The 15,180-nt window shown below is 44.6% G+C and overlaps 2 protein-coding genes across 6 annotated transcripts in view; both read left to right on the forward strand.

Annotated features, from left to right (window-relative positions):
* The window catches only part of LOC129818105 (seizure 6-like protein), an 8,936-nt gene extending 541 nt beyond the window's left edge, over window positions 1-8,395 (forward strand). The window contains exons 2-8 of one of the 3 annotated variants that reach the window (XM_055873674.1): window positions 22-213; window positions 1,033-1,227; window positions 2,243-2,278; window positions 4,827-4,901; window positions 5,448-5,562; window positions 6,195-6,300; window positions 6,729-8,395. In XM_055873674.1, coding sequence (XP_055729649.1) covers window positions 22-213; window positions 1,033-1,227; window positions 2,243-2,278; window positions 4,827-4,901; window positions 5,448-5,562; window positions 6,195-6,300; window positions 6,729-6,758 — 749 coding nt within the window. In that variant the 3' untranslated portion in view covers window positions 6,759-8,395. The remainder of the gene's footprint in view (window positions 1-21; window positions 214-1,032; window positions 1,228-2,242; window positions 2,279-4,826; window positions 4,902-5,447; window positions 5,563-6,194; window positions 6,301-6,728) is intronic. The other 2 variants (XM_055873675.1, XM_055873676.1) reach the window with 2 other exon arrangements.
* Window positions 8,396-9,764: 1,369 nt separating this feature from the next.
* On the forward strand, window positions 9,765-13,691 carry tpst2 (tyrosylprotein sulfotransferase 2). Of its 3 annotated transcripts, none has more exons than XM_055873673.1 (7): window positions 9,765-10,237; window positions 10,592-10,963; window positions 11,121-11,366; window positions 12,071-12,227; window positions 12,476-12,636; window positions 12,747-12,945; window positions 13,179-13,691. In XM_055873673.1, exons 2-7 carry the CDS (start codon window positions 10,746-10,748, stop codon window positions 13,209-13,211), a joined length of 1,014 nt encoding a protein of 337 aa, XP_055729648.1. In that variant the 5' UTR covers window positions 9,765-10,237; window positions 10,592-10,745; the 3' UTR covers window positions 13,212-13,691. The 3 variants fall into 3 exon arrangements, with proteins under 3 accessions (XP_055729648.1, XP_055729647.1, XP_055729646.1); XM_055873672.1 differs by having other exon boundaries at window positions 9,765-9,902; XM_055873671.1 differs by having other exon boundaries at window positions 9,765-10,963.
* The last annotated feature ends 1,489 nt before the right edge of the window (window positions 13,692-15,180 follow it).

A 15,180-nucleotide genomic window follows, 5' to 3' on the forward strand; every position in this document is an offset into this window, starting at 1 on the left:
TGTCTCTCTCTCTCTCTCCAGTAATGTACTGTTCAGATCCGGGTCATGTAGAACATTCCACCAGGTCTCTGTCAGACCCTAAACTCCTGGTTGGGACCACCATCCAGTACAGCTGCTACCCCGGCTTCATCTTGCAGGACGGCTCTACACTCACCTGCTATGGACGAGAGCCCGGAACCCCTGTCTGGACATCCAAATTGCCACACTGTGTCTGTGAGTATGCGTGTGAGCGTGTGCGCTCGTGCGTGCGGTCCTGGTAATAAATAGTGCACAGGGCCCTGGTCAGAAGCGCCCTATATAAGGAATAGGGTTCCATTTGGGACAGAGTTTGTACTACAGTAATGTTTCCCTAGGACAGGAGGCTGCATGTTGCTCGTCCTTCAGTGTGTATTATAAACCTCAACAGTTCTCTCTCCTGTAGACCAGGTGCTCATTTTAATAGCGTTTGATGTTGCCGAGCTAATCTGTGATGGGCACTTGATCTCTGGCAGAGACGACTCCACAGGGGTTGGCTCTTTCTTTGTAATTCTAACACCGCTCCTAGCCTGTTTGTGTTCATGGTTATTAAAGTGTGTGTGTATTACAGCTTCATCCTCCTTTCTGTGTTCTCATGGCTATTAACCTGTGTGTGCGCACACATGTGAGGCGTTTGATATGCTAATGCAGTATGCAGATCAGGCCCTGGCCACCTGGAAGAGGGGGCGAAGATTACCCATGAGTCATTGCAGCTCGGCTTGAGGCTGTCAGACCAGGAGGAGAAGCTGTCAATCAACCATCCTACCTTCCCTCCCTCCCTGTCAGTCTGTCTGTTTGCGTGTGACTCACACCTCCTTAGAACCAGTGTTCTCCAACACCCTCCTCCAGTACCCCACGCTGCTCCACTTAGTTCAGCTATTTCACTTCTAACACTGATTCAACTGGTCAAGCGCTTGATGATTGTTGAGCAGATGATGGTTTACCTCCCTCTCTCTCACTCCATCTCTCCCTCCTCCCTTTCGCTCTCTCTCTCTCTCTCTCCCTCCCTCTCTCCAGCCGAGGAATCTGTTTCCTGTGAGAACCCTGGTCTTCCTGACAACGGGTACCAGGTCCTGTCCAAGCGCCTCTACCTGCCCGGCGAGTCGCTCACCTTCGTCTGTTACCAAGGTTATGAGCTCATCGGCGAGGTCGCCATCAAGTGCATCCTGGGAAATCCGTCGTTTTGGAGCGGACCACTCCCACTGTGCAGGGGTGAGACCCAGCTGCCATGCACCCATATACCACCCCTGCAGACATGCATGGAAGGGAACATTCCTCACCGTGACTTTCCACATAGACACGGATGTAGCCATTGGTGCTTGTTTTAGTAATGATATTTCAGTATGTCCCTCTGCATGCAGCTCTAGGCAGCCAGGTTGGTAGTTCCTCCTCTCTGTAGTTGTTTAAGACTGCTGGGCTGTGGTCAGAAGTAGTGTAACTATATTTGGAATGAATGGACGCAGCGCTAGACATACACTACATGACCAAAAGTATGTGGACACCTGCTCGTCAAACATCTCATTCCAAAATCATGGGCACTATATGGAGTTGTCCCCCCTTTGCCGCTATAACAGTCTCCACTCTTCTGGGAAGGTTTTCCACTAGATGTTGGAACATTGCTGCAGGGATTTGCTTCCATTCAGCCACAAGAGCATCAGTAAGGTCGGGCACTGATGTTGGGCAATTAGGCCTGGCTCGCAGTCGGCATTCTAATTCATCCCAAATGTGTTCAATTAGATTAAAGTCAGGGCTCTGTGCAGGCCAGTCAAGTTCTTCCACACTGATCTCAACAAACCATTTCTGTATGGACCTCACTTTGTGCACAGGGGCATTGTCATGCTTAAACAGGAAGGGCCTTCCCCAAGTTGTTGCCACAAAGTTGGAAGCACAGAATCATCTAGAATATCATTGTATGCTGTAGGGTTAAGATTTCCCTTCACTGAACTAAGGGGCCTAGCCCGAACTATTAAAAAACAGCCCCAGACCATTATTCCTCCACCTAACTTTACAGTTGTCACTATGCATTGGGTCAGGTAGCGTTCTGCTGGCATCCGCCAAACCCAGATTTTATACACCTGTCAGCAACGGGTGTGGGTGAAATGGCCGAATCCATTAATTTGTAGGGGTGTCCACATACTTTTGCATTTATATAGTGTACCTGCCACCAGTGCTATGATATAACTTACCTAACCTGTCAATGTTTGAGAGAATTTCTGATGTCTTGCAGCCAACCATGACTGCTTTGGCAACCATGCTTTGGAAGGTGAGTCTGTTTGTCTGTCTGTCTTTCTGACTCAGTGAGCCTGTCTGTCTGTTTTTCTGTATATTTTTCTGTCTTTATCTGTCCGTCTATCTGTTAAATCAGATCTTTATTTGTACATACATTAGTGGCTTAAAGTGATTCTTCAGTACTTCTGTATACTTTTTAGCCAGTAGTTCTGAAAGTAGTGCTCACAAGCCAAAAGTGTTCCCCAAAAATTGCATGCCACATCACATATGTGCAGATATGTGCACCACTTCATTGCTTTCTCTCGCTCTCTCGCTCTGCTGTGTGTGCATCATGTGCATCTTGCTAGCTATCACTCATATGGCGAGGGGCTGAAGCTCATTGGTTGAACTCAAATTGCTAGGGGGCTGCCCATGTGAGGGGAAGTGTAGGGAAAATGGCCCAGCACAGCTTCCAGAAAAACAGATGCTTTCAAACTAGGGATTTTGTGGCAGGTAAGACACTAATTCTGCTGATAGATTATGCATGTCTGAACTTCACATTGGCTCATCCAGCCCAACTACTTAGTAGTTGCCAAAGTTCCGGTGCATGTCTTTAATCAGCCACTGTCCAGTCTGCACTATTCTTCCTAATTACCTGTACTCTTGGATCATTCTTGATTATTTTTTACAATGATTTCTTACAATGACAGTCAAAATCATGTTTTTTATGAAATGGGATGATATTTGAAGGAAACCATGAAGTGCTTTGAAAGGCCGGTTATGGCTCAAATCAACACCCCTATCCCAGAAACCCTAGACCCACTACAATTTCCATACCGCCCCAACAGATCCACAGATGATGCAATCTCTATTGCACTTCACACTGCCCTTTCCCACCTGGACAAAAGGAACACCTATGTGAGAATGCCTATCATTGACTATTTCCCCTCAGGAGACTGAAAAGATTTGGCATTGGTCCTCAGATCCTCAAAAGATTTTACAGCTGCACCATCGAGAGCATCCTGACGGGATACAGAGGGTAGTGCGTACGGCCCAGTACATCACTGGGGCCAAGCTTCCGGCCATCCAGGACATCTATACCAGGCGGTGTCAGAGGAAGGCCCTAAAAATCATCAAAGACTCCAGCCACCCTAGTCATAGACTGTTCTCTCTGCTACCGCATTGCAAGCGGTACCGGAGCGCCAAGTCTAGGTCCAAGAGGCTTCTAGCTTCGACCCCCAAGCCATAAGACTCCTGAACAGCGAATCAAATGGCTAACCAGACTATTTGCACCTCCCCCCCTTAATTGTTATTTTCTTAGGTATTTTCTTAAAATTGCATCGTTGGTTAAGGGCTTGTAAGTAAGCATTTCACTGTAAGGCGCATGTGGCAAATTAAATTTGATTTCATTGGACTACAGCTCAGCTTTCAACACCATAGTGCCCTCAAAGATCATCACTAAGTTAAGGACCCTGGGACTAAACACCTCCCTCTGCAACTGGATCCTTGACTTCCTGACGGGCCGCCCCCAGGTGGTAAGGGTAGGTAACAACACATCTGCCACGCTGATCCTCAACACGGGGGCCCCTCGGGGGTGCGTGTTCAGTCTCCTCCTGTACTTCTTGTTCACTCATGACTGCATGGCCAAGCACGACTCCAACACCATCATTAAGTTTTCAGACGACAGTGGTAGGTCTGATCACCGACAACGACGAGACATCATATAGGGAGGAGGTCAGAGACCTGGCAATGTGATGTCAGGATAACAACCTCTCCCTCAACGTGATCAAGACAAAGGAGATCATCGTGAACTACAGCAAAAGGAGGGCCTAGCACGCCCCCTTTCTCATCGACAGAGCTGTAGTGGAGCAGGTTGAGAGCTTCAAGTTCCTTGGTGTCCAAACTATCATGGTCCAAACACACCAAGACCGTCGTGAAGAGGACACGACAATGTCTATTCCCCCTCAGGAGACTGAAAAGATTTGGCATGTGTCCTCAGATCCTTAATAAATTCTACAGCTGCACCATCGAGAGTTTCCTGACTGGTTGCATCACCGCCTGTTATGGCAACTGCTCGGTCTATTACCTCAATTACTTAGACTAACCTGTGACCTCGCACATTGACTCTGTACCGGTACCCCCTTGTATATAGCCTCGTTACTGTTATTTTATTGTTGTTCTTTAATTATGTGTTATTTTTTCTATTTTCTTCTTTATTTAAAAAAAATGTAAACTTCAGTTTATTTAGTAAATACTTTCTTAACACATGTTTGTCTTAACTGCAATGTTTAAGGGCTTGTAAGTAGCATTGTATTCGGCACATATGACAAATACGATTTGATTGTTGATTTGATCTGTGTCTAGTATTAGCTAGTTACTGGCTAGGTAGGTCTTCAGCCAGCATGGAACAAAAGGGGGAAGGGTTGTTCAAAACTCAGACACAGCTGTCAAGTCAACACATTCGTTAGTGCTGCTGTGAACCGCATCACAAGAGACATGCCAAACGGGAGATGTTTATAAAAATAAATCATATAATTAATGCAATTTCAATGTTGTTTGTGTTGCTTTGTATATCACCGAATTTGCTTGAGATGATTTTACAGCAACACTGCTTACTGCATCCAAGTTGCTTGATAGAGGCGTTTCAAAGAGCTGTCAGTCAAGGCGAGCTCATAAATGTAAGCTCCCCAGCCACTCAGCCTGACTTTTCAAACTTCCTGGTAGTTAGCCATGATAGAAAAGTACTTTTCAGAATGACTGTTCAGGATCTTTAAAGGATTGATGGCATTAGATTTGAGTATTTGAGGCCTCCATTTACAAACAAATTGACCTAAAACGTCTCATTGACGTTACTGTCATTGGTCTTACTACCCCTACTGGTGACACAGTGTAATCATAATGGTAAAACACATTTAAAGCCATTACCTTTAAAATGGGAAGATGTACCCAAATACATTTAAATAAATAAAAATCTAGAAAAATGAAGTAACATTTTTCCAAAATGCCATGCCCAAATGCCAACATGAATGACCCCTTTGTTAATTGTCTGATTCGCTTTTATATTTTTCTGCCTTTGAATTGCTCTATTATTATCACCTTTTCACTGGGACTGAACTGAAGTGAACTGAACTGAAGTTATCTCTCTTCCTCCTTCCCTTTCACTTTCATGCTCTCCCCTTACCTACCTTCTCCTTCTCTTTCTCCATCTCCCCCTTCCCCTCCAGTTGCGGAAGCAGCTGCCGGGTCAGGTCTGGATGGAGGCAACATGGCATTGGCTATCTTCATCCTTGTACTTTTGCTCTCCGTGCTGCTGGGAGGAGCCTATGTCTACGTCACACGGTAAGACTACACTCCCTATCATCTCAACACACCTCTACACACCAATGGACCTGTTCAACACAGTGACCTGTTTAGATTATCATTGGATCAATTGAAATAGCAAATCCTGCTTTAATTAAAAAATATATATAATATAATCCCATTTGTTGCCCAGTGAATAGGAGTCCCTGAACTCTACTTACTTGAATACACTGGAGCTGAATATTTTGTATTCAATTCCATTTCAACGCAATATTGTCCATCAATGGTCATATGGAAACTCTATGACAATTGAATAAACACAAACTGCCCTGGTTACCTTCCCATCTGACTGTGCAACCTTGGTTACGGTTGAATAGCATATGCCACAAGGTTACAGAACATTCAGATGGAAATGTATTGTATAGAACAGACATTATTCTGTCATGTAGAAAAGGGAATCTTGTCAGCTGCTCTACATGTGACAATTCTATCTTCAACATTCCAAACGTTTCACCTCATTAAATAGGCTCCAAATGAATGAGGCAAGTGAATCACATGAGAACAGTAATATTCTTTATCCTGCTCAGTTCTCTCTCTCTCTGCTCATGGAAACAGTGGTGTCATACATTTTTTTATTCCTGACACCCTGCTGTTCCTCTCTTGGCCACCAGGTGTCGCTACAACTCCAACCTGCGGCTGCCACTCATCCACCCACACCCCTACAGCCAGATCACAGTGGAGAGCGAGTTTGACAACCCACTCTACGAGACAGGAGTGGTGAGGAAGTACACACACACACACACACACAAACATAGTCATTGTATGAGACAGGAGGGTCTCACTCTACGAGACAGGAGTGGTGAGGAAATACACAAACACACACACACACACACACACACAAACATAGTCATTGTATGAGACAGGAGGGTCTTTAATACTGGGCTCTGCAGTGGCACAGCGGTCTAAGGTACTGCATGACAGTGCAAGAGGCATCACTACAGACCTTGGTTCGATTCCAGGCTGTATCACAACCGGTCGTGATTGGGAGTCCCATAGGGCAGCCCACAATTGGCCCAGCGTCGTTGGGGTTAGGCTGGGGTAGGCTGTCATTGTAAATAAGAATCTGTTCTTAACTGACTTGCCTAGTTAAATATAGTTTAATAAATTAAATACAAATAAAACATCTCTTTCTCTCCCTCTCTCAGGACACCCGTGAATATGAGGTATCAATATGAGGACTTTCTCAACTGTCAGAATCCCAAAATGAAGAAGCTTCCACCCAACCAAACCCACTCCCTACCCCATCTCCTCCTCAGCCCCACCCAAAAGAAAGTTATGTAAATACAGACTGACTATAGATCTGCCCCTTCCCCCCATGACCCTGTCCTCCAATCACAGAAAGAGGAAACAGCGAGAGGGAAGATGAGTAGGAAAGGGAGTGGAGAGGAGAGGGGGAGAAAATAGGAGGAGAGGGGAAAGGAGAGGACAGGAGATACTGGGTGTTTCTCAATATTCTTACTACCATTCTCTGAGCATGGTTGGAGAATGAGTCCAAATCAAAGTATGCAAAATGGCGTGCGTACTTTGCTTGTAAACATTTCGAAGCGTGCATCAATGCAAGCTTCAACTGAAATATTCCCAGGATTGTTGACATAATATGACGCAACCACATAAAAAACAACGCAACATTTCTTGAAATCAATGGCGGCTGGTTTTGAGCTGAAGCGAGAGAAAATGAACTCCGACTTTGGAATGAAAGGTTGTCCACTCACATCATATGTTGCCTGACTACAATATTTTATCTTGATCTTGTTCATTTTGGCATATTTAACTGCCTAGAATATCCACTGTAGTCGTGTACATAGACTGCAGGCTAACTGATGAAGAATTGGTAGCTAACTTTAGCTAGCTAATGTTATCCACAAAGAATTCGTAGCTAACGTTGGCCATCCACCCTTCATAACAACATTAGTTTTAGTTGTTTTTTTGTACAACTAGCTGGCTAGCTAGATTAATATGATTCACATATAGCTAGCTGATAATTACAAGCTTGGGTTTGCTTTATGTAGGTCATGTTTTGTCTGTATTGGTCAAAGTTAATACAGTATAATGGGAGTGCGCAGTGCTTCTCAAATGTACATTTGTATGCATTCTCCACACTCTTGTACTCACAAGAATGTACTCAAGAGAACATCCAAGGAGAACGAACTCGGAGCATGAGAGTGTGGAGCATGGCAGCAGCATATTGAGAAACACCCACTGTGAACAGGGCTGCAGGCGTTGGGAGATAAAGAGACAAACACTATTTACTCATGTGTCTTCTATTAGCTATCAAATACAGGGACAGAGGGAGGGAGAGAGGGGAAGGAATAGGTGGGGAGAGAGGGAGACAGAAGGAGGATGATGGGTGAGAAGTATAGAAGGGGTGGCAGAGAGAGGAGAGGAGGGGATAGAACCAAAGGGAACTAAAGTATTGGTACATGAATGGGGTCCATTGAGATGTAAAACGTAGGGGTAAATTGGCACCTTAGAATCTGACAGAGGAAGTGAGGTTACTATCTCTTCCTGTCTGGGCACCATCTTCCTGCATTTCTAAGGCCTTGTCTTAGAACCGTTTGTAGTACTGGTTTTACCATAGTAACTGACCTTCCATGTGCAAGCTCAACCAACCAACCATAACAACACCAGAAGAGACCGGCACCAGATTATGTATTTATTTTGATGTAAATGTGATGTTTTATGCAGATTAATTCATGTACATTTTCATTTTGAGAAAAAAAAAAATAATATGTACCATGTTACTGATTTCCTGAAATTAATGGTCAAATAAAAAGTATAACAGAATCTTTAAAAAAAAATAAAAAAAACACTTGTCTTTGTCATCTGTTATTTCTTCGAGAGCTGGGGATGATCAGGTGACTCCCTGGCTGTGTCACACCTACAAGAGCTAGAAACGGTCACAACAGTCACTATGTCACTACGCATAACACGGAACAACTGTTTTACACTTGGAACATGAAGAAAATAACATGTCTCTCCATTCTGACTAATTCAACAGTACATCCATACAGACCCACACATGCTGTATCTCAATACTTCCTCACAGGTTCCCTTTCTGGGAGCACTACCTTGAAGGTAAAACAACTGTTATTTTTCACCTATTGTGCTATCACTGTATCTCACACACACTCCAGTGGTGACATAGTTTCTGTTTCTGTTGAAACTGGTTCGCTTTCGTTCAGACCCGTCAGTTTTAACTTCCCCTGACCTCAATACACAACAGCCTCAAAAACACAGTTGCTACTTCATGTTTCAATACTTATTGATACTACCTGTTTTTGCAAATAGAAAGTTACTGTTGCAAAAACAATTATTTACTTAACAGCAAAGATTTGAAAACAAGTGGGTGCTATCGTTCTTAGGGTGTATGTTTGTGTGTGTAATTAACCAACAAAACAGCTGAATAGAGAGGGTCAGACTCAAAGAAAGCCCTATATTTTCAGTTCAGTTTGTGTGTGCATGCGTAAAGGCAGGTGTGACTGAGCAGTGCAACCAAAAGCAGTCACAAGATGCATGCAAAAATAGATGCTATACCCTCAGAACTGGAGCAAGTATATGAGTTATTTGTTCCTAAAGGTGCACTATGCATAAATCGCTCTGTCATTTCCTGGTTGCTCAAATTCTAATAGGTCACCTAATTTCAGTTTGTGACCAAACAAGCAAGTAAAATATAGAGAATCATTGTACCATCTAAACAACTGTGAAATATATTTTCGATAATCAAAAATATTGTATTTTCAGCTGTTTGAAGGTGGCGTACAAAACTGAAAGCAAAAGACACAAAAACTCAAGAACAGGGAAGCATAGAAATAGTGCACATAGAATAACAGATCTACCGCTTCTTAGACATGCTTTAAATGAGAATGAAAGATATATATAACTCGCTTTTCTATGTGAATTTGGTAGTGTCGCCCCAAAAGTGACATATTGCAGCTTTAATTTAGGGTTAGTGTCAGGGGAGATTTGTCATTCAAATTAAATTAAAGTCATCATGGAAGTTGCAATGATCCCACTGGGCACACACTAGTTGAATCAACATTGTTTCCACGTCATTGCAATGAAATTACATTGAACCAACGTGGAATTGAAGTTGAATTGACATTGTGCCCAGTGGGGTGACTTGTCCTCTCTAGCATGGAGATAAAAACAGAATAAGGCCTACTGGGTCAGAGAAATCAGTCCTGACAATGCTTCAACCTCTCCACTCTTTTCTAACTACTTCATTCTTCCTTCCGTTCCCATCAACTCACTCTGTTCTGCACCAGGCTTCACACTCAAACTAGTTCACCACAGTTCAGCTTCCTCTTCCGTCTGTTAAGGTACAGAAAACATTCTCTCTCTCTTTTTATGTTAACAGATTGTGTACTTTGTTTTCCTTTTCTTGCTTGTTTGTGTCTTTCAACCGTCTTCCTTTTCTCACTCTGTCCCCTCCACCTTCCCTCTCTCTCCCTTTATCGCTGAGTAGGTTGGTCTATCTGTATATCTGTGTTCTATTTCTGACTGTGATTACTGGAGTGACAGTGAAGGTTCTAGAATCCCTGATAAGACCATATGAAGTTTTCATTTCATATTTACTGAGACAGGTACTGACTTGGTGAATAATAATATAGTTGTAACTCTGCTGCCTGCAACACAGAGCGTGACCAGACAAGAGGTTAGTTTGAATCTCCTGCATTACCCTTATCTTTGATATTTGCATCATGATCCCACAAACAAAGTTTTCCATTTACGCCATGAAAAGATTTCACCTGTGCAGGAATAGGCCCTGTGTATGTTTGTAGTAAGATTTCTGTAGTAAAACAAAAAACATTTCCAGGCTGTTGCAGAGATTCAGTATGAGGAAGTGGACATTTTTAAGAACCTGCCAGACTAGTTCCTCTCAGATAAACACACGAGTATTCTGCAGTGCTCCCAGAAGAGAGAGAGTTTTTATGAAGCTCAAACGAGTAGTGTTTAAATATGAGATGTACAATTTCCTGTCCCTCTTGTTTCTCTCCCTCTATTCCAGAAAGTACCTCTCTACCTATACTTCAACAGGGTCAGTCTCACTGAAACTTAAAATCTGTTCTACAAGAAAAACCTGGTCAAAATAGCAGCACACACAGTTGGCCTCCTGCCTATGACCAAGAGATCATGACCAAGCACAACCATCTCCATCAGTGATGCGTGTGTCAGCACGGAGGGTGTTAACAGGGCTCCTTATCCTGGGTGGAATCTCCACCCTGACCCAGTTCCTGCGTTTCTGTCTACCCTGCCGGCAGCCATCCCAGGGTGCGGGCGAACCTGTGACCGTGCTGGTCCGGGACGGGTGGAGGGTCAGTTCTGACATTCCCCTGGTGTTTGTGGGAGGGGTGCCTCGTTCCGGGACCACCCTGATGAGGTATGACAAGAGAAAGGAGGAGGAGAGTACTTATTTACTTGTATTTACCAATGTACTGAACTTATATTATTCTGACACTCACTATGGTTATATACTGTATGTATTTACCTCTGTACCCTGTCATTTTGATCTCCATCTTATTTCCCACACTGTGTAGGGCCATGCTGGACGCCCACCCTGCGGTGCGGTGTGGGGAGGAAACGAGGGTCGTGCCCAGGATACTGGGCCTTAAGCTGGGCTGGGCTGCTGAGAAGGAGGGGGTCAGCACCAAGGTCCTGGACCGAGCGGTCACTGCCTTCCTCCTTCAAATCATAGCAGGACACGGGGAGCCAGCACCTCTACTCTGCAATAAAGATCCCTTTACTTTGAAGAGCGCTAAGTACCTCGCTCACCTTTTTCCCAAGTAGGTCTGACTTACTTTACTATACACACACACACACACACCTCCATCTCAAGACACATATACTCTTAGAAAAGAAGGTGCAATCTAGAACCTAAAAGGGTTCTCTGGCTGTCCCAATAGGATAACCCTTTGATAGCCCTTCTTGGGTTCCAGGTAGAACCCTTTTGGTTCCAAGTAGAACCTTTTGGGGTTCCATGTCGAACCCTTTCCACAGAGGTCTACATGGAACCCAAAATGATTCTCCCTGGAACCAAAAAAGGGTTTTCCAGGGTTTTACCTGGAACGAAAAAGGATTCTACAAAGGGTTCTCCTATTGGGACAGCCGAAGAACCCTTTTAGTGTACACTGACCCAAAAGCCTCTGTCACCACACGTAATGGTGTGATCAAGTGTGGCTTTTCACATGCTGACCCATGTGAGCCATATAGACAGTACAACTCATTCGTGAGTCACTAGGCAGCCTGGTTACCCCCTACAGAACAGAACACGTCGTATGACTGATTACCAGAGGTCAAAGTCCTGACAGAACAGGAGATAACTTATCTACTTTTTCACTAACTCCGCCTCTTCTCCAGGCCTGAAACCGGGGTTAGGGAGAATTATGAGTAGTGCGGTGGAAAGTTGTAAAGTACTTTCTCCTCAACTTTTCTCTCTCTCCTCTATCCCGCCACACCTCTACGTCCGTTCCTCTCTCTCTTTCTACAGCTCTAAGTTTCTGTTGATGCTGAGAGATGGCCGAGCGGCGGTGTACTCTATGATTTCGCGTCGCGTGACGATCGGTGGCTTTGACCTCTCCAGCTATAGGGACTGCCTGGCCAAGTGGAGCCGAGCCACACAGGCCATGCTGACACAGTGCACTCAGGTGTGTGTGTGTCTGTTTAGGTGGGCGGAGAGTGGTGCCTGACGTGTTTGCGTGCATGCAGTGCATCTGTGCCTGCATGTGTGTGAGTGTGCGTCTTTGTGTGTGTGTTTAGGTGGAAAGTGATGACCAACCGTGTGTGTGTGTGTGTGTGTGTGTGTGTGTGTGTGTGTGTGTGTGTGTGTGTGTGTGTGTGTGTGTGTGTGTGTGCGTGCGTGCGTGCGTGCGTGCGTGCGTGCGTGTGTGTGTAGGTGGGCAGTAAGAGGTGCCTGGCTGTGAGGTATGAGAGGCTGGTCCTCCACCCTCGTTCCACCCTGCAGACAGTGCTAAAGTTCCTGGGTCTGCCATGGCACGAGGGGGTTCTGCACCATGAAGAGGCTATTGGAAAACCTGGAGGAGTGTCACTGTCAAAGTGTGTATCAGTGAATATCAGAGAAGGTGACAAGGCCATGCTACATCACAAAGACTCAAAGGAGTCTTGCTGTTTTGGTGTGTGTTTATTAATGTATGTTTGTGTCACAGAACGGAACGGTCCACAGACCAGGTGATGAGGCCAGTGAACTTAGACGCTCTGACTCGGTGGGTAGGTCACATGCCTCGAGACGTAATGGCAGACATGGACGCTATCGCCCCCATGCTGGGGAGACTAGGCTACGACCCCAAAGCCAACCCACCTAACTACGGACAGCCTGACCCACAGTTCCTCAACAACACACAAAGGGTACGGACACACACACACACACACACAGGTTTTTGCTGATGTAAACCTTATGTCCTCTCTCTGTAGCTTCTGAGGGGAGACTTTAAAACTCCTGTAGCAAGCCTACATCTGAACGGACGTCCCCTGATGAGTCTAACAGAAAAACCACCTATCCTCAATGTCTAGGCAACTGCTGATTGACTGTTTTTAGTATGGAACTGATAATTGTTGGTTCTGTCTACATCCTTCTTTAGATGTCCATGAAAGGTTCACAGACAGAGAGGTGACAGGGTCAGCGCCTGGAACAACGGTCACCCCTGACCTATTACCCCTGATTATCCTCTCAGGGAAGACAACAGCATCAACCAAAACGGTGGTGGCTAAGCACCAAGCACAGTCAGAGGGCATAACCATGCATGTGCTCTAGACCTCATTGATAGGAAGAAGTGATGTCCAATGGAGAAAAGTATATTATATCGGGTTTTTTTACATTTCTAAAATGTGTTTACTTACTTGAATAGGTTCTCCCACTGCCTCCGTTTTTTGGGGTCCTTACAAAAACAAAATAATGGGCAATCTTCACTATATTTTTGGTGATATCAAAGTGCTGCCAGGAGCCATGTGGATGAATAGAGACAAGGGAAAAAATAGGCTATTTTAGAATGCAAGAATGAATTACTTACACAATGGTCTCTAACATGTAGGCTCAGCTTTCCTGAACAATCCAATTACAAGTCAGAATGTTGAATAAACGTATTTTTATCATACTTTACCTGTTGTTCTCTGATTTTGTCCTTATGTAGGAGGTAATCTGAGACAAAATATCCACAACGTTATTAGCCAGACTTTCAGTACGCTGGTCTGTATATGGTTGGTATTTCCGGATAAAGTGTTCAATACTGATGTAATTCGCAGGTTACAAACACTTGCACATTATGGCTGAGCCTAACCAAACCACAGCTGATTGAGAGGTAACCGAGCCTAACCAAACCACAGCTGATGGAGAGGTAACCGAGCCTAACCAAACCACAGCTGATTGAGAGGTAACCGAGCCTAACCAAATCACAGCTGATTGAGAGGTAACCGAGCCTAACCAAACCACAGCTGATTGAGAGGTAACCGGGAAAAAAACAAACGATAGCTGATTGAGAGGTAACCGGGCCTAACCAAACCACAGCTGATTGAGAGGTAACCGAGCCTACCAAACCTCAGCTGATTGCGATGCATGCTTCAGTTGACTATGTTCGGTTACGTTCTTGTGCATCACGTGCTATGCGTGAAGAGATTGAAAATACAAGTGACAGAACCCAGAAGCACCACAAAAAGTTGTCTAAACAACCCTTTCCTGTGGATAGCCCATCTCCACCTCCTACCGCCAAAAGGACCAACAGCATGTACAACCGGTAAAGTAAGTGTAAATATAATTGTATTCAACATTCTGGCTTGTAAAGACTATTGCGTCATTTTGTGGGCGACTTCGATCATACTGATGATCCATGAGGTAACCATAGTAACAGTCTGATGTTTAAAAAAAACATCAGACTGTCACCAGAGCAGTTTAGAAGGTGTTGTGGAGCTCTGCTACCCTATCCCAATGGGCCCGACGTTATACATCGCGTTAGGGCAGGATAAGGCCTGTTTTTTCATAAATAACTAGGGTACGGGTAGGGCTCAGGTATTACTAAATTGATCACTAACATTTTGAAGATAAGTCATTTGCTCAATGCTCTGCTGTGCAGTGCAGTCATATCTGACTAAGATCATAACATGTTGTCAAAGGTGCGCAAACCTCGTCAAATATAAAACAGGAGAGATTATTTCCCACAAAGTATAATGTTCCTTGAGTTTTGTTGGCGTTTAGAGTGATCAAAAGTAGCTAACAACTAACTGCTCTCTCATGTCTCTTCATTCGTTGACCAGAGCCAGATATACTTTGAGGAGATGGGAAACTCCATTTGAATCGTTGCCCATGCTACGTCAGTGGGCCATGCGGTGCATTCTGGGCAATTCGAGGACAAGGAGAGCTCTCCTTCAAGGAGTGAATGTAGTCAATTGGGCGCTAGCTGAGGAACAGCTCATGGATTTTCTAACCCAGGAAGATATTTCTGATTTCGGGTTTCGGCAGGGCCGGGTTGGGCCTTAAATTTGGCAGAAGCAATCGGGCCTGGGTAGGGTAGGGTCTGAACGTCACAGGCATGGGTAAGGCTCAGGCTTAAAATTCATGCCGTGGAGGGCTCTAGTTGTGACGTTTGACTT

The sequence above is a fragment of the Salvelinus fontinalis genome, chromosome 21 (assembly GCF_029448725.1).
Source record: "Salvelinus fontinalis isolate EN_2023a chromosome 21, ASM2944872v1, whole genome shotgun sequence".
NCBI classification, from domain to species: Eukaryota; Metazoa; Chordata; class Actinopteri; order Salmoniformes; family Salmonidae; genus Salvelinus; species Salvelinus fontinalis.